The sequence below is a fragment of the Euleptes europaea genome, chromosome 6, assembly GCF_029931775.1.
Source record: "Euleptes europaea isolate rEulEur1 chromosome 6, rEulEur1.hap1, whole genome shotgun sequence".
Lineage (NCBI taxonomy): Eukaryota > Metazoa > Chordata > Lepidosauria > Squamata > Sphaerodactylidae > Euleptes > Euleptes europaea.
In genome coordinates this window covers 26309221-26329261 of record NC_079317.1, presented here as the reverse complement: position 1 = coordinate 26329261, position 20041 = coordinate 26309221, and the positions used below count along the sequence as shown (strand labels likewise).

The following is a 20041-nucleotide window of genomic DNA, read 5'->3' as shown; positions in this document are numbered from 1 at the left end:
TGCAGGATGATCTTGACAGGCTGGAGAAGTGGGCTAGAACTAATAAAATGCACTTCAACAAAGACGAATGTAAAGTTCTGCATTTAGGTAGGAAAAGTCAAATGCATAATTATAGGATGGGGGAGACTTGTTTGAGCAGTAGTGTGTGTGAAAAGGATCTTGGGGTCTTAGTAAACCAAAAACTGAACATGAGTCAGCAGTGTGATGCAGTAACTAAAAAGGCAAATGCAGTCTTGGGCTGCATCAACAGAAGTATAGTGTCCACACGAAGTGATGGTATCACTTTACTCCGCTCTGGTTAGACCTCAACTAGAGTACTGTGTTCAGTTTTGGGCACCACAATTTAAGAAAGATGTAGACAAGCTGGAACGTGTCCAGAGGAGGGCAACAAAGATGGTGAGGGGTCTGGAGACCAAGTCCTATGAGGAAAGGTTGAAGGAGCTGGGTATGTTTAGCCTGAAGAAGAGAAGACTGAGAGGGGATATGATAACCATCTTCAAGTACTTGAAGGGCTGTCATATAAAGGAGGGTGCCGTCCGAGTTGTTTTCTGTTGCCCAAGAAGGTCGGACCATAACCAACGGGTTGAAATTAAACCAAAGGTTTATGTCTAGACATTAGGAAGAATTTTCTAACAGAGCGGTTCCTCAGTGGAACAGCTTCCTCGGGAGGTGGTAAGCTCTCCTTCCCTGGAGGTTTTTAAGAAGAGGTTAGATGGCCATCTGTCAGCAATGCTGATTCTGTGACCTTAGGCAGATGATGAGAGGGAGGGCATCTTGGCTATCTTCTGGTCACTAGGGGTGTGGTGGGGGAAGGTAGTTGTGAATTTCCTGCATTGTTCAGAGGGTTGGACTTGATGGCCCTGGTGGTCCCTTCCAACTCTATGATTCTATGATTCTAAGTTATATTATTGGAACACATCTAGAATGAAAAGGGATTGTAAGAAGAGGCAAGGGGAAATCAGCCATAGGGAACCGGCCCACGTGGGAATTCCCCCCCCCCCACACACACACTGAAATAGAAAGCCATCAGATTAAAGGAAAACACCCACATGACCTCATGCTCATTCCTGGGGCTTTCTACTTGAAGCCAGAGAACCTGCATTTTTTCTGGTTTAAAGGAGGATTTGCAGATTGGCTATGGGGGAATGTCTGTGGGGACATTAGGGTTGACAGGTCCCTCTTCGCCACCGTTGGGAGGTTTTTGGGGCAGAGCCTAAGGAGGGCAGGGTTTGGGGAAGGGTGGGACTATAATGCCATAGAGTTCAATGGCCAAAGCATCAATGTTCTTCAGGTGAACTGATCTCTATTGACTGGAGATCAGTTGTAATAGCAGGAGATCTCCAGCTACTACCTGGAGATTGGCAACCCTAGTGGACATGCCCCTTCTGTTGCCACTACAGGAGAGGCAAAGCTGTACTTCCAAACTGCATGGGACAGTTTGCTGCCAAATACCATTTCTCCCCTCCTTAGCCGTTTAAAGGGCTTCTCCCCCTCCCCTTCTCCTGTCCCAGCTTTCTCTGCTAAGGCATCTTGTAGCATTAAAACACAGCTTGGCAGGAGAAGGTAAAGTGACAGGAAAGGGGGTGGTGATTTAGGACTGGAGAATGATTGCTGTCATGTCTGTACTTTTGCACAGATGCGGTGGGGAGAAAATGGGGAGGGGTTGTGGTGGTGGCATTGGTGAGCAATACGGGCTGCCCTTCCTGCCCATCTCTTTGCTGCTGCTGTGGGGGCTGGAAGCACCTGCTGAGTGACAAAACAAGTTGCAGCCGACTTATGGTGACCCCTTTTTGGGGTTTTCATGGCAAGAGACTAACAGAGGTGGTTTGCCAGTGCCTTCCTCTGCATTGCAACCCTGGTATTCCTTGGTGGTCTCCCATCCAAATACTAACCAGGGCTGACCCTGCTTAGCTCCTGAGATCTGGGCCATCCAGAAGCTAAGCATATCTATGTCATGAGCAAGAGTTGAAAAAGGAGTTTGTGAATGCTCCCGTGTGTGTTTTAAGGCTTCATTTGTTTCAGTCACTGGGGTTTCAGCATGGGAGTGTGGTATTGGCATAGGAATGTGAAGGGCAAGAAAAGGTGGTTGCTTATTTTGGCGAAAGCTTAAGTGATGCAGAGAGAAAAGATTGCATCATTAGCAAAGAACTCCGCTGGCAGTAGCAAAGTCCATAGACCATTTCCTCCATTATCTGCACAGGCGGAAATGTGTGGTGAGAACAGCCGTTCCTCTCTGCCAATGGCTGTTTGGGTTTAAAACCCCAGAATAAGACAGATATAGAAGTTAACAAGAATCTGACTTCATCATCACAATTGGGACAGAGGGGAATAAAGCATGACAATGCAGAGGCATTGTCCTTCTGTCTGCACAACAATAGTAACCACTGCCTGAGTCATGAATACAAGCAGCTGGTTGCCCAGGAGAAGAAGGGTGAAGAGCAAGAACAGTTGAAAAAACTCCAGCCCTTTGGTTTGCTGAGGGAGGACTACTTCCAACGAGGAGACGTAACTTTGTGGGGCTGGAATCTAGAAGAACCAAGAACTTTCTCCAGACAACAAAAAACTGTGTGTAATGAAATGTGCTCTTGCAAATGCAGCCACCGTGAGGTATTATGTCCTCTCAATACCATTGCTAAAGCTTATTGGTTTTGGTGGGAAAGGGTGGAGCTAAAGAATGACGTGCTATTCAGAAACCAGGTAACATCTTCAGGTGGCAAGGGAAAGCAGCTACTGATGCCAGGAAAGCTTTAAAAGGACGGGGATGAGTGTTATGTCATTACATAATACTTTTGAGTTGCAGAAACCTTTGCTAGGCACAGGGGAATTTTCTATTATGTGCAGGCAGGACTTTATTTATTTACTTAATTGATTAAGGGGAGAAGGGCTGTGGCTCAGTGGTAAAGCATCTGTTTGGCATGCAGAACGTCCCAGGTTCAATTCCTGGCATCTCCAGTTAAAGGGACTAGGCAAGTAGGTGATGTGAAAGACCTCAGCCTGAGACCCTGGAGAGCCACTGCCAGTCTTAGACAATACTGACTTTGGTGGACCAAGGGTCTGATTTAGTATAAGGCAGTTTCATGTGTTCATGTGATACCCCACTTGGGACCCAAAGCGGCTTAATTAGAACATTTCAACCTTGTCCATTTTACCTTCACAAGAACCCTGTGAGGTCAGTTAGGATGAGGCTGTGTGATTGGCTCAAGCGCTGGTAAGTGCTGGAGGAGAGGTCCCCAGCACAGCTTTATTTTAGGAGTGAGTTGCAGTTGATGTGCTTAGGCCCTTACCTGTTCAGTTCTTTATACTTTGTAAAGGAAGAACGAATCCCACAATCCTCAAACCGTACACCATTGGCAGCTTCATCGGTGTGAACGGTCTGCTCCAAAGCAAGTGCCTTGAGGATGGCGGGCAGTGTTGTGTATAATTGGGATTTCAAAGGATTTTCCTTTTGTTTTGGAGGAACGCGTGCCTTTTCTGAACAGTGTTTAAAGGATCCCCCAAAATACAGCTCACTTCTGTTCTGTTGTAGTTTGACCCAAGGTCATCCCCCTCCCCAAACTATAACAGACATGCAAATGTCCTGAGTGCAGTGGGACTTCCTTTACAATAGAAGTGTTATTCTTTAAACTTGTATGCCTGTTCTCATGTCGGCAGCTTCCATTCGCTTCCGTAGATTTACATGCCTATAAATCTCCTCCAAAGAGGTATGCAACAGGGGGGGGGGATTCGGGACCACTATTCAGCAAATATGCATATTATTTGGAATGCACCTTTGGAGTTAGACTATCTTGGGAAGGGGGGAAAATATATTCTGAACAAAGGGGGGAATGGAGCAAAAAAAGGTTGAGAACCACTGTTTTAGTCACTGAAGATAATTCACAGTGGGTAGCCGTGTTAGTCTGTCTGCAGTAGTAGAAAAGGGCAAGAGCCCAGTAGCACTTTAAGACTAACCAAAATATTTTCTGGCAGGGTATGAGCTTTCGTGAGCCAAAGCGAGAGTTGAGTTAGTCTGTCTGCAGTAGTAGAAAAGGGCAAGAGTCCAGTAGCACCTTAAAGACTAACCAAAATCTTTTCTGGCAGGGTATGAGCGTTCGTGAGCCACAGCGAGAGTTGAGTTAGTCTGTCTGCAGTAGTAGAAAAGGGCAAGAGCCCAGTAGCACCTTAAAGACTAACCACAATATTTTCTGGTAGGGTATGAGCTTTCGTGAGCCACAGCTCATGCTGTGGCTCACGAAAGCTCCTACCCTACCAGAAAATTTTTTGGTTAGTCTTTAAGGTGCTACTGGGCTCTTGCCCATTAGTCATTGAAGTAGACCACAGGGGCTCTTTGTACTTCGCTTCAAAGCAACCCTTTGTGGACGGCTCCGTTTCTACTGCCAGGCCTCCTGGGCACAGAGTCACCTGGGGAGGTGTGTGTGTGTGTGCGGGGGGGGGGGTCCTGGCTGCCTCCCCCTCCCCCAGCAACTCCCCCCTCTGAAGCCAGCCACCCAGTCCCGCGAGCAGCGTGTGCAGCAAGCAACCCCCTGGCAGGAGCTCCCTTGCGCCGCGGCGCCGTCCAGGGCCCCCCTTCCCCCCCGTCCTGCAGCCGCCTGCCAGCTGGGCTGGCCGAGGGGAGGGGCCGGGGGTGGGTGGGGGTTTGCAGGGCCGCCCCGCCGCCACATGCCACAGTCCGGGGAGGAGAGAAGGGAGAGGGCAAGGCGCTGCTCCGGCGGAGGGATACAGCGCGCGGTATAAAAGCGTCCCGGCGCAGCCTCCCACCGCCAGCATTTTCGGGCGAAGCGCCGACGGAGCGGGAGCACCCAGCCGCACCACCACCATCATCATCATCACCACCACCGCCGCCGCCCGAGCACGCACCGTCGCCAGCCACAATGGTAGGTGGTCTCGGCGCTGCAATTTCCCGGAGCGGACTTGGGGCGGGGGAAAGAGCCAGGCGTCGAGGCCCCCGGACGGGGAAGCGGCTGGTTCCCTCCCGGCTGCTGCTGCTGCTGTTGGATTGGGGTGTCTTGCGTTGTGTTTTTGCAGGGGGGCTCTTGACGCTTCCGCGCAGCCCCGCCTGCACTGGCCGGGGCCCGGCTCGCAGCTGCACCGGCAGGGCTGGGTGGCCGCCGTCGGTGGCCCTTTCCTCCCCGTGCAGCCGTGTCGCCCAGCTCCCCTCGCCTCGCCTGGGCCCTCGGCGGGGTGGGCTCCCTCCCCACGGCCCAGGGGCTTTCCCGGGACTGGCGTCCGTTCCCGGCGCGCTGCAGGCATCCTCTCCCCGGGCGGGCGGGCAGGCAGGCGCGCCGGGCTCCTCTCGGCTCGGCGTCCGAGGGTGGGGAAGTGGGGCAGCTGCTCGGCGGCCGTGCATGTGGATGGCCTCCGGGGCGTTGCCGTAGGATCATAGGGTTGGAAGGGACCGCCAGGGTCATCTAGTCCAACCCCCTGCACAATGCAGGAAACTCACAACTACCTCCCCCCCGCGCGCACACCCCCAGTGACCCCCCCTCCATGCCCAGAAGATGGCCAAGATGCCCTCCCTCTCATCATCTGCTTAAGGTCATAGAATCAGCGTTGCTGACAGATGGCCATCTAGCCTAGAATCGTAGGGTTGGAAGGGACCACCAGGGTCATCTAGTCCTACCCCCTGCACAATGCAGGGAATTCACAACTACCTCCCCCCCACACGCACCCCCAGTGACCCCCCCCCACTCCATGCCCAGAAGATGGCCAAGGTTCCCTCCCTCTCATGAACCGCCCAAGTTCACAGAATCAGCATTGCTGACAGATGGCCACCTAGCCTCTGCTTAAAAACCTCCAGGGAAGGAGCACTTACCACCTCCCGAGGAAGCCTGTTCCACTGAGGAACCTCTCTAACTGTTAGAAAGTTCTTCCTAAGGTCTAGATGGAAACTCTTCTGATTTAATTTCAACCCGTTGGTTCTGGTCCGACCTTCTGGGGCAACAGAAAACTTTGGCTGGGGAGGGAGCCGGAACGCGGGGAGGCGCGCCCTTCCCCACCCGTCCGGGCGGTTTCGGGTGGATGGCCGCGCCTTGCTGGCAGGGAGCTCCTTCCCCGGCCCCCCAGAGGGCTGCAGAGGTTGTGGGTGCCCTGCGGGGGCCAGCTCGTTCCTGGAGGGTCGCTGATGCCTGCCTGGCGTCAGATCATTCCTGGGAGAGTTGCAGGCAGGGCTGCTGCTTCGTGATGGGGGTGGATCGTGGAAACGGGGGTGGGGGGAGAAAGGCAAAGCCCTCCGGGCAAAGCAGAAAAGGAGGCGCCTTCACCCTGCTTTCCCCCAGCCTTTCACCTCCGTTTCCTGATGGGGAAAAATGTCTATGACGGGAGGTTGAGACAGTGACACAGGCTGGGCCCTCTAAGGGCACCCAAGATCCCAAAACGCTGCTTTGCCTCCAGGTTGTACTCAGAGGGTCAGAATGGCAGAAGGATGCAGCCGGCCCTTGCCTTGGAGTGAAATGTGGATTTTTGTACCCCCCCCCCCGGCTGGTGATCGGTGGTGGGTTTTTCTAGACTGCACCACCCAGGGGTGTAATCTTTCCCCGGTGTGTGGTGTAACTTTGGCTGTCGAGTAGGGAGAGAGAACCTTTCCTGGGCAGAAGCTCCCTACTTCAGATATCCAGAGAATCGTGGTGTGGTTGATGCCTTTCTGGATAGAAGCCCTCTTTTGAATGATGGAGGGGGCGGAGGAATCAGAAAGACCGGGCTTGGTTGGCGAAGATGGCAGTCCAGGGCTGGGAGGGAGGGAGGGAAGGAGGGGTGGGGTGTCAAAAGGATGCTAGGAACAATCCTGGTTTCCTACACCAGCTGCACTGCGCAGGGGGGAGGGGAGCCTCTGCAGCTATTGCGTTGCTTCTCCTCCCCTCCCCAAACCCCTCAAACGCAGCAATACTGAAAACCTTTGGCTGCATTACATCATGTCGCCTCCTCCAGCCCCCCACCCCCGCTAACCCCCAGAGGCAGTGAGGGTGAAATCTGCATCCTTTCAAATTACAGCGTGACTTCCCCCCCTCTCCTCTCCCCTCAATTTTGCTTGTGGTTGGTGGAAGCAAACAGTTATACCGAGGAGGTTAGATGAGGAATTAGGCGACTGCGGGAGAAGCACTGAAAACCCTGGACGGTGTAGGGCTGTGCTCAGCAGTGAACTGGTGTGCTGATCTTTGGGTACCAAGAAGGAACTGGCCTCTGTGTCCGAAGTCAAGGTTACTCTGTGTGCAGCGGCCGTGGGAAGTCTTTCTAGCTTGCGCTGCAGAAATTCCCCCTTCCCTCCAGTTTTGTTTTCCAGGCAGTGTGGCTGACTTTGGCCAGCTAGCACAGCCGAGTGGGTTCTTCAAACAGCCGGCTGGGGTTTTGTTGCGGTTCTTCCCTTCATTCAGTCTCTCCCTAGCTATTTCTGGAGATTCACCCCAGTACTGTGAAATAGTAAGAGCGTTGGGAGGCAATGGGAGGAAATCTCTAGTCCCCCATGGCAGAGAGGCTAAGGCTGGACTGCAGATGACCAGATCTGATTCTGGATCGCGCAGCGTGCTTCCCTCACCCCCCCCTTCATCCTGTTGGGAAGGGTGACATCATCAGGATCTGATTTTGTAAAAATGACTTGTATGGGTGGGGTAGCTGCTTCAGGACTGCGTGAGGTCTGTTTGTGGTGGGTGCCTGCTGTACAGAGTTGCAAACTGGAGGGCTGTGTAAGGCAGCACAAATCTTGGCTGGAGGTTTTTCTGCACTGTGGCTCTGTTTGATTTGCATTTCTTTTCTGTTGAGGTGTGGCCCTGTTTCCTGTTCTGCATTGCTCTGATATGTTATGTAAATCACTATGTCAACTTGGCTCAGGAAAGGAAAATCCAGTGGCAGGCTTTTGAAAGGAAAGAGAGAGAGAAAAGACTGTGTTTCTCATTGGGAACTAAGCAAAAATGGAGAAGCCTCTTCCAGAATGTTGTTAATTTAGGAGGAGAAGCCTGATTGTTAACAGTGGTTTTCAACCTGCAGCTGTGTTTTGATGCATATGTCGGTCTACAAAGCCTACAAGAACATTTCCACTGTGTTTGTTGGAAGTATGTTGTGCTCATGCGACACACGAGAGCAGAACGGCACTAATCAGAGGTGCTTCAAAAAATCTTCTGTGCCAGTTGGAATGTAGGTCACAGCTTCCATTTTTAATGTCCATGTATACATTCCTTTATTTCCAAATGAGCTCAAAAGTCTGCTTATGTTTCATTTGTCCCCATGGCTGAAGATGAAAGGGGGGGGAAGGATGTAACATATACCATCCCTTCTTCAGTAACCTAGTCCATCTTTGCATAAACGCAGGCTTAAAAGAAAAAAAAAATCAGTAATGAGATTTGACCCTGGTAGCATGAGCTATGTCTGTGAGAGAGGGGAAATATTAATACTATGGGAGGCTGAGTGGTATTCTGGAAGTGGGTGTAATCCTGCCAAAGGCAGTAGCCTGAATAGCCCTGGCTGCCCTGACCTTGTCAGAGGTTGGAAACTAAGCAGAGTCAGCCATGATTGGTGCTTGGATGGGAGACCACCCAGGAAGGCTGGGGTTGCTATGCAGAGGAAGGCAACGACAAACCACCTCTGCTCATCTCTTGCCTTGAAAACCCCATGAAGAATTGCCATGAGTCGGGTGCGGCTTGATGGCATTTAATTGGGAAAGTTAAGCATATGCCTGAAGCTCACCATGAGTCTTAGGATTTTTCATGACAGCTCCGTTGTGCCCTAAACTGCACCACAGGAGACGTGCAGTTGCTTCCTTGCATCACCTTTGGAGCTGGGGGATCGCTGACTGGCATCGTAACTAAGACTTGTAAACGGTGTATGAATTTTTTAAGAGGCGCTCTTTAATAGTCTGGCACGGTCTCAGTTGCCAGAGCCTATTAGATGGAATAATAGCAAGCGAGTTTAAAAATTAAACTCAACTATGGATTATGTTTTGGCTGGTTTCTGGAGGGACCCCTGTGTGTCTTGGTATGGCAACATGCCTCACGCCTCTCTGGCCTGCTTGTAAGCCAGCTCTGCTGTGTAGTACCAGGAGCAGTGGCTCTGTGGCAGGCCAGTCTCTTGGCTGTAGTGAAACCACGACCCAGATAGGAAAAGAGAAGGCCTGCTCCATGATTACTAGTGTAAGTGGGCCCTGTTTGCCAAGACAAGGAACCCCTTGCTTCTGGCCTGACAGTTCACTGTTGTCTCCTCCTCAGCTGCCGCCATCTCAACTCTGTTTACTCTCCCTCTTGTGACTTCTGTTGTCGATGGTTCTTGAGGTGCCCGGCGTTAACACGTAACATAATGTCCCGTAGCCTCTCAGAGTTGCTGTCGCATCTTGTGGTTTGACCTAGCTACAGGCAAACGATGTTCTGAAATACTTTTCTATTCTTTACATAGGCCGATCAGCTGACCGAAGAGCAGATTGCTGGTAAGTATCCTAATTGGAGGGAGATGGTTTCTGTTGGCCTAGCAACCTATTCCGAATATAAAAATATTGCAGAACATTCTCGGTGGCTGGCATCACTTGGCTGTTTTCTCTTCAGATGGTGTGTTCCTGTCAGGCTGTTCTTTACATAAGCAAGGAAAGACTGGTTTTAAAATCCTATTTCCTATGTAATAATTCATATGTTTCCCGAACAAACATGCAAGTTTTCTTAATGGTGGCAATTAAAACTACTGTCTCACACACATCTCTTCTGTGCTCTATATAGTTATGTTTCTTTCAAGACGAAGGGAAAAATATGAAATGTTTGCGTAAAGACAGGCAAACCAGACCTATTCAAGGATACCAGTAAAGATCACTTACTTGAAGACCAGTGTCTAGACTTTTTCAGAAGCGAGGGCAAGGGAGTTGCTTGGCCAACTAATTCCTCCCAGACATGAAAAGTAAATATCGATATTGTTGGTTGGTGGTCATAACTAATAATCTGAGAACTGACCAGAGTTCAGATATCTAGAAGGTTCGCAGCACAAACCCCAACTCGTTGAAGGTATAGTTAGTGGATGGCCCTTGAGAGATACAGGAGGATCCTAGTACCTGTAATGGTACTAATGCACATGACACACTGTTGTATTTCTAATGCTGGACTTCAACAGTATTTTTTTCTCTCCATGGTTTATTCTTGCATAGGAAAGCAGGCTTTAATTCAGTGAGTTAGATTCAGTTAAGAGATCAAGCTTATTTGTTTGCAAGCTAGAAAGAGGCTGTCAAAGATAGGACATTTTGGAGGACTTTCATTCATAGGGTCACCATGAGTCGGAAGCGACCTGACAGCACTTACCACACACACACACAATAAAATTTGATCTTTTGCTACCCATTCTGGTTCTTGTTGGTAACTCTTTCTAGCTGCTCCTAAAGCTCTTGGGAAAGCATCACTATTTTACAGCGATGGCCTTAATAAAGGGTTTGAAATTCTCAGAAACTTGAATGGGCTGAAAAAGAGAGAACAAAATGTGCTTCTATGAGTGGTAATTGCAGAAGAGCACCTTGGGGGGGGAAGTAATGTGTGAGCTGTGCAAAAATACAGTCACTGTGTGGATAATGAAAATTGATTTTTTGCATAGGGATAACCTATTGAGTGAGTAATAGTTGTGCACAGACATTGTAGAAATCTCTTAAGTTCTGTAAGCAGAAGCTACAACACTTGGACAGCTGTATTGACTAGAACAATGGTGGGTTGACTACCTTCACATGTCCTGTTGTTCTCTCTTGCTTTGACCAATCAGTAGCCCATAAGGATTCTAGCAAGAATACACACTTGGAATCTTGCAGTACATAGCACACACTTGCTATATCATGAATGCATTTGCTGCTTAACAATATAACTCCCCTGCTAGACCACACCAGGGACTGCCTGGTCCATCATTCTTCCTCTGCAACCGATAGGTACTTGATAGCCTACCAGAATCTGGCTGGTGGTCTTCCAGTACACCAGATCAGTCTTCTGCCTGTCCATAGACTACAACATTGCAGGTTAATGCAGGCAAAATCCAAATATTATTGGTCTGACCAATTTTATTGCAAGTCCTGCAAACGAATGAATGCTCCTTGTCACTAATAATTCTGCTGACTTCAGTTAGACTTCTCTGTGTAATCTTGGAGCATGCCATCTGGGTCCTGAACCCAGCAATCCATGAAGCTGTTATGAATACACCAGGTGACCTTGGGCGAGTTGCTATTTTTCATTCTTAGTCCTCCACTCTCTGATAGGGGTTAAATAGTGACTGGCCTTTCACATTGTCTTAGTTGTTGCATCCTTTTGAACAGTATACAAGTGCACAAAGGCCTTGACAAAAACCATTTGTTGGAGAACAAGCTGCCTGTTTCTCTTACTGATGTGTATTCAAAACTTGTTCCCTTTTGAAAGGCAGAATTGAATGAATTAAAATACATTTGGCTGGTTAGTCTAGGCTTCCCCATAAAGAGAACTCAGAATCCGTTTTCATTTGTACATTTGTTCAATGTGAAAAACAGTGACTGGTGTTGTATGGGAGGACTTGAGATTGAACGAAGGGACTTGAATTTGAATACCCACGCAGCCGCAATGCTCACCAAGTTGAGTCACTGAGTCCCCACCTGATGCTCATCATAGTGGGATTGAGGTGAAAATGTGCTGTGTGTTCTCCGCTGTGTCACTTGTTATGCTGAAAAATGCTGCTTGCTGTTAAGTCAGTTATTTGTTTGTAATGTGTGGTGGTCTCTGAGAGGTGTAAGAATTTGATATTGTAAAGCTGAATTGCCCTGATCTGGGTACCTCAGGCTAGCCCAATCTTGTCAGATTTCAGAAGCTAATCAGAGTCGACCCTGGTTAGTATTTGGATAAGAGACCACCAAGGAAGTCTAGGGTCACCACATGGAGGCAGACAATGGTAAACCACCTCTGAGCATCTCTTGCCTTGAAAACCCTACAGGGTCGCCATACGTTAGCTGTGACTTTACGGCAAACAAAAAAAAACTGAACTGGAGATGCTAATGTTTACAAGAAACATTAAATGGGTGTAGAGTGGTTAGTGGCAGCTGCTAGGTCTTGCAGTGAAAACTCACTCTTTTTGACCATTCTGTAATGTGATAAAGAGTCCATATTCTCCTATTTCCAATAAATCTCCACAGAGCACATCCTGGGAAGGTTTGAGGGAGCTATCCTCACAAATGGTTGCCTCATACCAGGTCAAGCCATTGGTTCGTCAAGGCTGATCTTGTGTTCCCTATCCAGCAGCAGCTCTCCAGGGTCTCCAGTAGAGAACTTCCTGTTACTTATTACCTGATCTTTTTAACTTGAGATGATCTTTTTAACTTGAGATGCCGAGGACTGAACCAGGGATCTTCTGCATGCAAAGCAGATCCTCTGCCACTAAGCCATGACCCCTCATCCAGTATCTCTGTAGAGATGAAGGATAGTGACTGCTCAGAGTCATTCTGTGAGAATGATGGCTGAGCTGGGGACCTAAGCCCTAGTCTCCCTCTTCCAAGTGAAACACTGTTGATGTTGACACACTGAGCTTTATGTTTACATGACATTCACTAGCAAGTAGTGTAGTCAACAGGACGAGAGAATTGATACTGATGAGCAGAGAATAATTTTTTGTACATGTATATGTCAAATCAGGTTTATATTGTATTTACATATGTAAACTATTGTGATCTAACATGGATTAAATTTGTCTCTTGTGGGATCACCTTTTGGGTTACACCGTTTTTGGTTTTAATACTGCTCTTAAATGGCAGCTACTGTGCTACCTGGTGATTGGGCCTCTTTCTGTCCTCAGAATTCAAGGAAGCCTTCTCTCTATTTGATAAAGATGGTGACGGCACCATCACAACAAAAGAACTGGGGACTGTCATGAGGTCACTGGGTCAGAACCCAACAGAAGCAGAATTACAAGACATGATCAATGAGGTAGATGCTGATGGTAAGTGCTTGAACTTGTGAATAGTCTACCATTCTTTTGTGCATTTGGCTTCTCTGGCATGGACATCTAGTTAAAAAGAATAAGAAGAGTTGGTTTTTATATGCCAACTTTTCCTACCACTTAAGGAAGAATCAAACCGGCTTACAATCACCTTCCCCTCCCCACAACAGACACCCTGTGAGGTAGTGGGGCTGAGAGAACTCCTAAGAAAGCTATGACTTGCCCCAGGTCACCCAGCTGGCTTCATGTGTAGGAGTGGGGAAACCAACCTGGTTCACCAGATTAGCGTCTGCCGCTCATGTGGAGGAGTGGGGAATCCAGCCTGGTTCTCCAGATTAGCGTCTACCACTCATAACCATTACACCACACTGGCTCTCTTAAAGCATGTCAAAGAAATTCTGGTAAATTGAACTTAATGTTTTTTTAAAAATTTCTAATGAAAAGTCATGGCTGTTCTGACAGCAGTATAACCGAAGTTAAAAATGGGATACAAACATTTGCGATGCTGTCAAAGGAGTGGCTGAGGATGGGCCAGAATTGGAATGCAAACTTGCTCAGTTGAGAGATCAGCGTTCCTCTCTTCTGCTTCTGAGGTCTCTCTGACTCTAACTGAAGCTAAAGCAAAACTCCCTGTCCCTTTCTGCCATCACCTCAGTTCCCTGACTTGGTTGTGGTGGTTACAGCAAAGAAGGAAATCTGGAGGCCTGGGATGCTAGTACAAGGGATTCTTGGAGATGTAGTTTTCCCAGGGCACCTGGATCCTTCAAGCCTTCCTGAATGCTAATATTCTAGATGCCAAGCAAGGAGGCCTCTTCATTGTCGTATGTGCTGCAACAGCCAGATAAGTGAAGCCGGAAGATATCAGTGGTAGCTGTGATTAGTGGATCATGAGGTGCATTTAGCGAATGCACTTATTGGGATTTTGCAGTTGGGTTTGGATTGGGTGTGGGTGAAGAGAAGAGGCTCTCTCCAGTTTTGAATCTAATCCTGGGAGTATATTTACCACTAACAAAAATTGTGTAGCAGCAATTGGGACTGCTTTTAAACATCTTCTTGGCTTTCCCTCGCTATTGTTAGTAGCAGGGAGTTTTGACACTGTAGCCTTAATATTCTCTAGCACGCGAAAGGTCTTTTTGTTAAAAAGAAACTTTTTAAGAGGAGTTAGAAAATGGAATAGAAATAAGTGGATGCTAGGGAGGTTGCATCCCACTGGGACTTCTATCCACCTGCAAAGGTCTGTCAAAATGATGGGCACAGTACAAGATCTTTACAGTGGTTTGGAGGCAGCCTGAGAATTATTTAAAGAGTCTTCTGTCTCAGATCCTTTCTCAACAAAAGGCCCTTGGGCATAACAGCATACTGGAAAAGAATGGAACTGCTCCATACTCCTGTGTATTTCATGTCTTATTTATGGCTGTCATCAATGAATCAATCTAATACTTGGCTAAAGATTCTTAAACACATACAAATAAACCCTTTCCCACTGGATTAAAAACAAAATTCAGGAAGCCTTATTCCCAATGAGGTCTGTTGGTATACCACTAAAGGGAGTGGAGTTTGTTAAATTTAGGACGTTTCCTGGAATCTTGAAACAACCTGTTCCTCAGTTTTCTATGCTGACATATTCTCTCTGGAATTGCTGGGGGTACATATTGGGCAGTACATTAAACTACAGATGCTGGTGTGGCCTAAACTCTGCCCATTTTTTTAAATTCCCCTTCTTTAAGCCATTCATAACAAGATCTGCTTACTATTTGTGGGAGCTGTTAACAGAATTGTTTGTGAATACTGGGAAGAATATCATGGAAGTCTGGGGTTAAATGGGGTATTGATCCTTGTGGCATGCAAGAACATCTGCAGAATCCTCAGATTATTCGAAAGGGGCTGGGAAGGCAAGAACAGTGATATAGAAATCTTGAAGGAATGTTAGTTTTTTGAACCTGAAACTAGTTGAAACCAATGAATTTGCAGGAGTGTACCTAGTGGATGGGAGGTGGTAACTGCAGAGGTTCCACAGAAAATGTATTGGAGTCAGTTCCCACCTTCTCCCCCACACTACTGCATGAAATATCTTTTAAGTGTTCTCACAGTTGCTCTTCACATTTTGAGGCCTTTACAGTGACTGAGGGAACTCCATGCTAAACCTCTTAACAGCTTTACTTGCTGTGCTGCTAACTTGTCCATAATACTGGTTTAATGGAACATGTACAGTTGTGTCTGATAGGACAGGGCAACAACAATTTAGGGAAGATGCCTATTGAAAGCTGAATTGCCTGAAAAGACTATCACTTTTTTTTTTTACGGTTCTAGAAGAAAAGCTAGAGTTCATAATATCTGATCCACAGTTGAATTAAGTAAAGAACAGGCCTTGTCGTAAAGGAACTGAGGCGTTATAGTGACAGTTGCTGGCTTTAACTCTCTTCCACTTTATTTTCAAGGCAATGGCACTATTGACTTCCCAGAATTCTTGACCATGATGGCCAGAAAAATGAAAGATACAGACAGCGAGGAAGAAATTCGTGAGGCGTTCAGAGTCTTTGACAAGGTATGGTTTGGAGACATTTAACCAGCTGTTTGTTTGGTCCTGGCCATAAAGGCTGAAAGCCGGGATGAAATTGACTTCCTTGTAAGGTCTAGTCTAGTGTGCTGCAGACGGCTGGGTTTGACTACAGAATATTCAGTGGTCACAGCACTGTCTAACCAGGGACCTTTTTTGGACCAGTGCTACCTTCCTGGTCTTGCTTGTACAACAAGGGTTGTTGGTGAGGATAAAAAGAAACAAGTCTTGAAAATTCATTTTTCACCAACTGTTGCCAAAGAGATGAAGTATTGTATAGTATTCCAGTGAGTTTGTACAAGGTCCTCTTTGTCCTCATGATACAAATATTTTGAATAAAAACATGCACTCATTCTGCAGTGACATGTTAAAATGTTTTCAAATTCATAAAACATTCAGAAATTTTAAAAATCAACTTTAAAACCAATTACGTTGAATATTCAGTAGAAATCCAAAGCGACCGACAAAAAGAGCAAGCATGGAAGACTAAAATCCCTAGTAATTATGCTGAAGACAAAAAACTTAGCCCAAGAACAGTCAAGTGTTGGGGACAGGCAAGGCGAGAACGGAAAGGGTATTTCAAATCTGGGGCACCATTACTGAGAAGTCCCTGACATACATGGCCAACTGCTTCACTTCTGAAGGCAGAGGCCCAAAGCAGGATCTACTGTGAAGAACACAATGTCCAGGCAGGAGTAGATAATCAGATACCCTGATCCAAGCCTTAATACAACTTTTAGAAATGAAAAATGAACTTAAACTAGGCGTTGAAGCTGGCAAACCAGTGGAAGATCTTTAAGAACTTGTGGGATATCGACACCTGGCAGTAGCTTGCTGCTGCATTCCAGACTCATTGAAGGTTCTGAAGTCTTCAGGGGCAGGCCACAATTTGCTTAAACACTTAAAAATATAAATGTATCCTATAGCTACAGTAAACAGAGAGCCAGGATTGGCTGCAGCTTCTTCCAGCAGATGCACTAAACTTTGGTTTATTGTTGTACACGGTGTGAAAAAACTCTGTCTTGGGCAGCATATGCACCTTAATTCTGTGGTAAGAGAATGACAGAGCTTTTAACATCAGTACTGGTCCCTTTGGCCATTGGCCTCAGCTGAGAGAGTGATAGCTTGTCAAGTGAATTTTCAGTCCACTGTAACAAGGTCGAGGGGAAGCATATCAGTTGAGCAAAGACCTGTAGTAGAGACTCTGGAACCTTTTTGTATTTCAGCTGTAGTTGTACTGATTTTCTAAGAGAATGGGTTTTCCATAACGGTGACTTAACAGTGCAGCCTTACGTCTGTTTAGTGCTGTGACCCAAAGAATCCTGTGCCCTCCACTTATTTGGTACTACTGCTAAAACACCAGTGGCTAAATTCCGCCCAGCTGGATTTCCAGATTATCTCAAACCACATCTCCCCTTTCCACGGTCTTTTCAAAACTTGGTGGGGAACAGGATTTCAAAAAGCAAAGAGAAAAATTAAATCTCTTGGAGCCCATAGGACACAGCTAAGTGACCTTTCTCCAGACTGATTTAAATACTAATTTTTCTTTGCTTTCCTATTTCTGTTCTGGATGGCACTCTTGAGACTTATTAGTGGGAGAAATGACCCACTGCTTGTTAGAAAAGTCCCTAAAGGAGAAGGGAGCCCACCATATTTAAGAAGTGAAACATTCACTTCCATTCTCTCTGATGTTCACTGAGCTTCAAAGTACTTTATTGGCACTCAGCACAGTTGGTTCCGTGATGGGGACACTCCTGTTAAGGTCAAATGGGGGAAAGTGGCCTGTGAACATTGCTGCCTACAGCTGAACTGCAGAATTTAATCAAGTTCCTGTTGCTAAGTGGTTTGAGAACAACAGTCTTTGTATGAATCTCCTGTTCTTTATCCATCTACAATGCCTGCTCCCCAGTTTCTTTTTAGAAGGCCTGATAAAATAGTTCTCCCCCCCCCCGCCAAAAAAAGCACACATAGTCCTGTCATATTTTTATTCCATCTGTCTTCCACAGAGGCATATTTCTTCATATTATCTTTGCAACAGCTGTATGAAGTAGGTTAGGCTGAGAGAGAGTAACTAGCCCAAGGTCATCCCACGAGCTTCATGGGCTTGAATCTGGATCTCTCCAGCTCTTGCTAATTGTGACAGTTCACGGACAGCTGCTTTGGTATCTTTCCTCTCATGCAAGATGTCAACAGTATCTTTTGAAAAGGCTAAATGTCTCCTGTCCCTGAAAGTGTCCATAGGAAGCTTTTTTTGCTGTTATCTGTGCAACTGTTTCTGTTACCATACTGGTCTTACCATCAGGAAGCTCTTTTTACTTTGGAGTGTCTTTTGGAAAAGACGGGCAAGAATAATAAGCCGAGAGCAGATTGTTTGAACCCAGCGCTATCAACTTCTGTTAGAATTTAAGACTTCCTGTGAAGTAAGTCATCTTGTTGCTCTTTTCCCAGGATGGCAACGGATACATCAGTGCGGCTGAACTACGTCATGTTATGACAAACTTAGGAGAAAAGCTAACGGATGAAGAAGTAGATGAAATGATCAGAGAAGCAGATATTGATGGGGATGGGCAAGTGAACTATGAAGGTAAGGTGTGGTTCATGTATCCAGTTAGCACTCTGAAGGGACGGAGCCCCATGTGTTGTGGGTTGGCCACTGTACTTGGATCCTGTGATTGAGTTCTGTGGGCACTAGAGAGGCTCTGCTGCAGGCTATGTTCCCTCTAGAAGAAGAAGAGTTTATATGCTGACTTTCTCTTTCTCTTAAGGGAGACTCAAACTGCCTTACAATCATCTTCCCTTCCCCTCCCCACAATAGACACCCTGTGAGGTAGGTGGGGCTGAGAGAGCTCTAACAGAGCTGTGACTTGCCCAAGATCACCCAGCTGGCTTAGTGTGTAGGAGTGGGGAAACAAATCCAGTTCACCTGATTAGCCTCCGCTGCTCATGTGGAGGAGTGGGAAATCGAACCCGGTCTCCAGATCAGAATCCACCGCTCCAAACCACTGCTCTTAACCACTACACCACTCTGGCTAGAACTTCTGTTGCTGCAAGGTCAATACTTTTCAGTGGGCCCTTATGCAAATGAAAGTTCTAGAGGAAGTGGAAGCATGTTCCGCTTTTGTTCATGGAATTCATTCATCAGATCTGAGCCCGTGCTTTTATGCATTGTCCCTAACTACCTGTATTTAGTGGTTTCTGCTGCAGAAGCTCATTTTACCACTTCCTTTCCAGAGGGGATAAAAGTAGCACATTGTGTTGTTTCTCTCTTTCAGAATTCGTACAGATGATGACTGCGAAATGAAGAGACCTCCTTTCACCTTTTTTTTTCCTCTAGAAGAATCAAATTGAATCTTTTACTTACCTCTTGCAAAAAAAAAATGTTCATTTATTCATTCTGTTTCTGTATAGCAAAACTGAATGTCAAAATACCTTCTGTCCACAAACTGCATGTAATGGTTGGTGGTCCTGTTCCCCCCCAAAAAAGATCAAGTCAAACATCAAGTTTTTTTCCAGTATAAATAATTGTACTACCTTTAAAATAAGAAACCACTTAGGGAACTCCTCAAAAGTTCCATTTGCTGATGACTATTACACTGTTTGGGCTGGCCAGTTTTTCATGCATGCAGCTTGACAATTGAGCACAGTCAGACATTTGTATTAAAACAGTTTTAAAAAAAACCCAGAAAAAAAACAAATCTTAAAAAAAAATCCACTCTTTTGTCCAAAAGTGGATTCTGGCTCAATTTGTAGTGATAAATTGTCATAGCTGGTTTACTTTTCAAAATTGGTTTATACCTCAGGATGGTATGCAGCAAAACTGGTTGAAGGGATGCAAAGTGTTTAATGGGAACCCCCCCCCCACTCAAGAAGGTGGAAAGATTCTCCTGTCTGTCATAGCAGTGTCCCCCTCCCCAAAATGGTGGCATGTATGTGTTATGTTGGTTTTAATTTTGTCTGCATTGCACTATTGTGAAACGGGTGTCAGGCTGTTACCGTTCACAAAATTTTAAAAAGGAGACCTTTGGTGTGTGGGGGTGGTGGTGGTGAAGGAAACATCTTTGGACGACACCTCATGTTTAAAAACCTTCTGTACCAAGACTTGGAGTTGGCAGAGAAGCCTGTGGACTTCAGCACAATTATCAACATTGCTGTTCAAGATATTTACAGTTTATGTCCATTCCAAGTTGTAAATGCTAGTCTTTTTTTCCAATAAAAGGCCATTAACTTAAAGGTGGTGTTACATGCTTCGTAAAAAAAGGCAAATATACATATATATCTATACAACTGAGAGACTAAACCAAAAAAGGGCAGTAGGAAGGGGAAATGTTTTCTATGAATGACTTGCTGCTAAATTATAATGCACATGTATGCAATAACTTATCCCGTTTAACCTTTCTTCAAGATGGCAAGAACTGACCTCTTGTAACCCAAGACCTTTGCTATAAATAAATGAACTTGTGCTTGCCTTTCATATCCTGACCCTCTTAATTCTGTGGCTCAAATGGGCTTCATTCTGATTTGCCTGCAGTCTGCTGGAGTGTGACACCATTTTTTTTTCAAATGTGGTGAAAATGCTAGAATTTGCATCTTAACAAA

At 46.4% G+C, this 20041-nt stretch overlaps 1 protein-coding gene across 2 annotated transcripts in view; it reads left to right on the top strand.

Moving 5' to 3' along the window:
* CALM1 (calmodulin 1) overlaps positions 1-19136 on the top strand; it is a 153914-nt gene extending 134778 nt beyond the window's left edge. Inside the window, exons 1-5 of one of the 2 annotated variants that reach the window (XM_056851752.1) lie at positions 9303-9403; positions 12745-12888; positions 15327-15433; positions 17894-18029; positions 18718-19136. In XM_056851752.1, the coding sequence (XP_056707730.1) occupies positions 12819-12888; positions 15327-15433; positions 17894-18029; positions 18718-18746 (342 nt within the window). In that variant the 5' untranslated portion in view covers positions 9303-9403; positions 12745-12818 and the 3' untranslated portion in view covers positions 18747-19136. Of the gene's footprint in view, positions 1-9302; positions 9404-12744; positions 12889-15326; positions 15434-17893; positions 18030-18717 lie in introns of those variants that run through there. The other variant, XM_056851753.1, reaches the window with a different exon arrangement.
* The last annotated feature ends 905 nt before the right edge of the window (positions 19137-20041 follow it).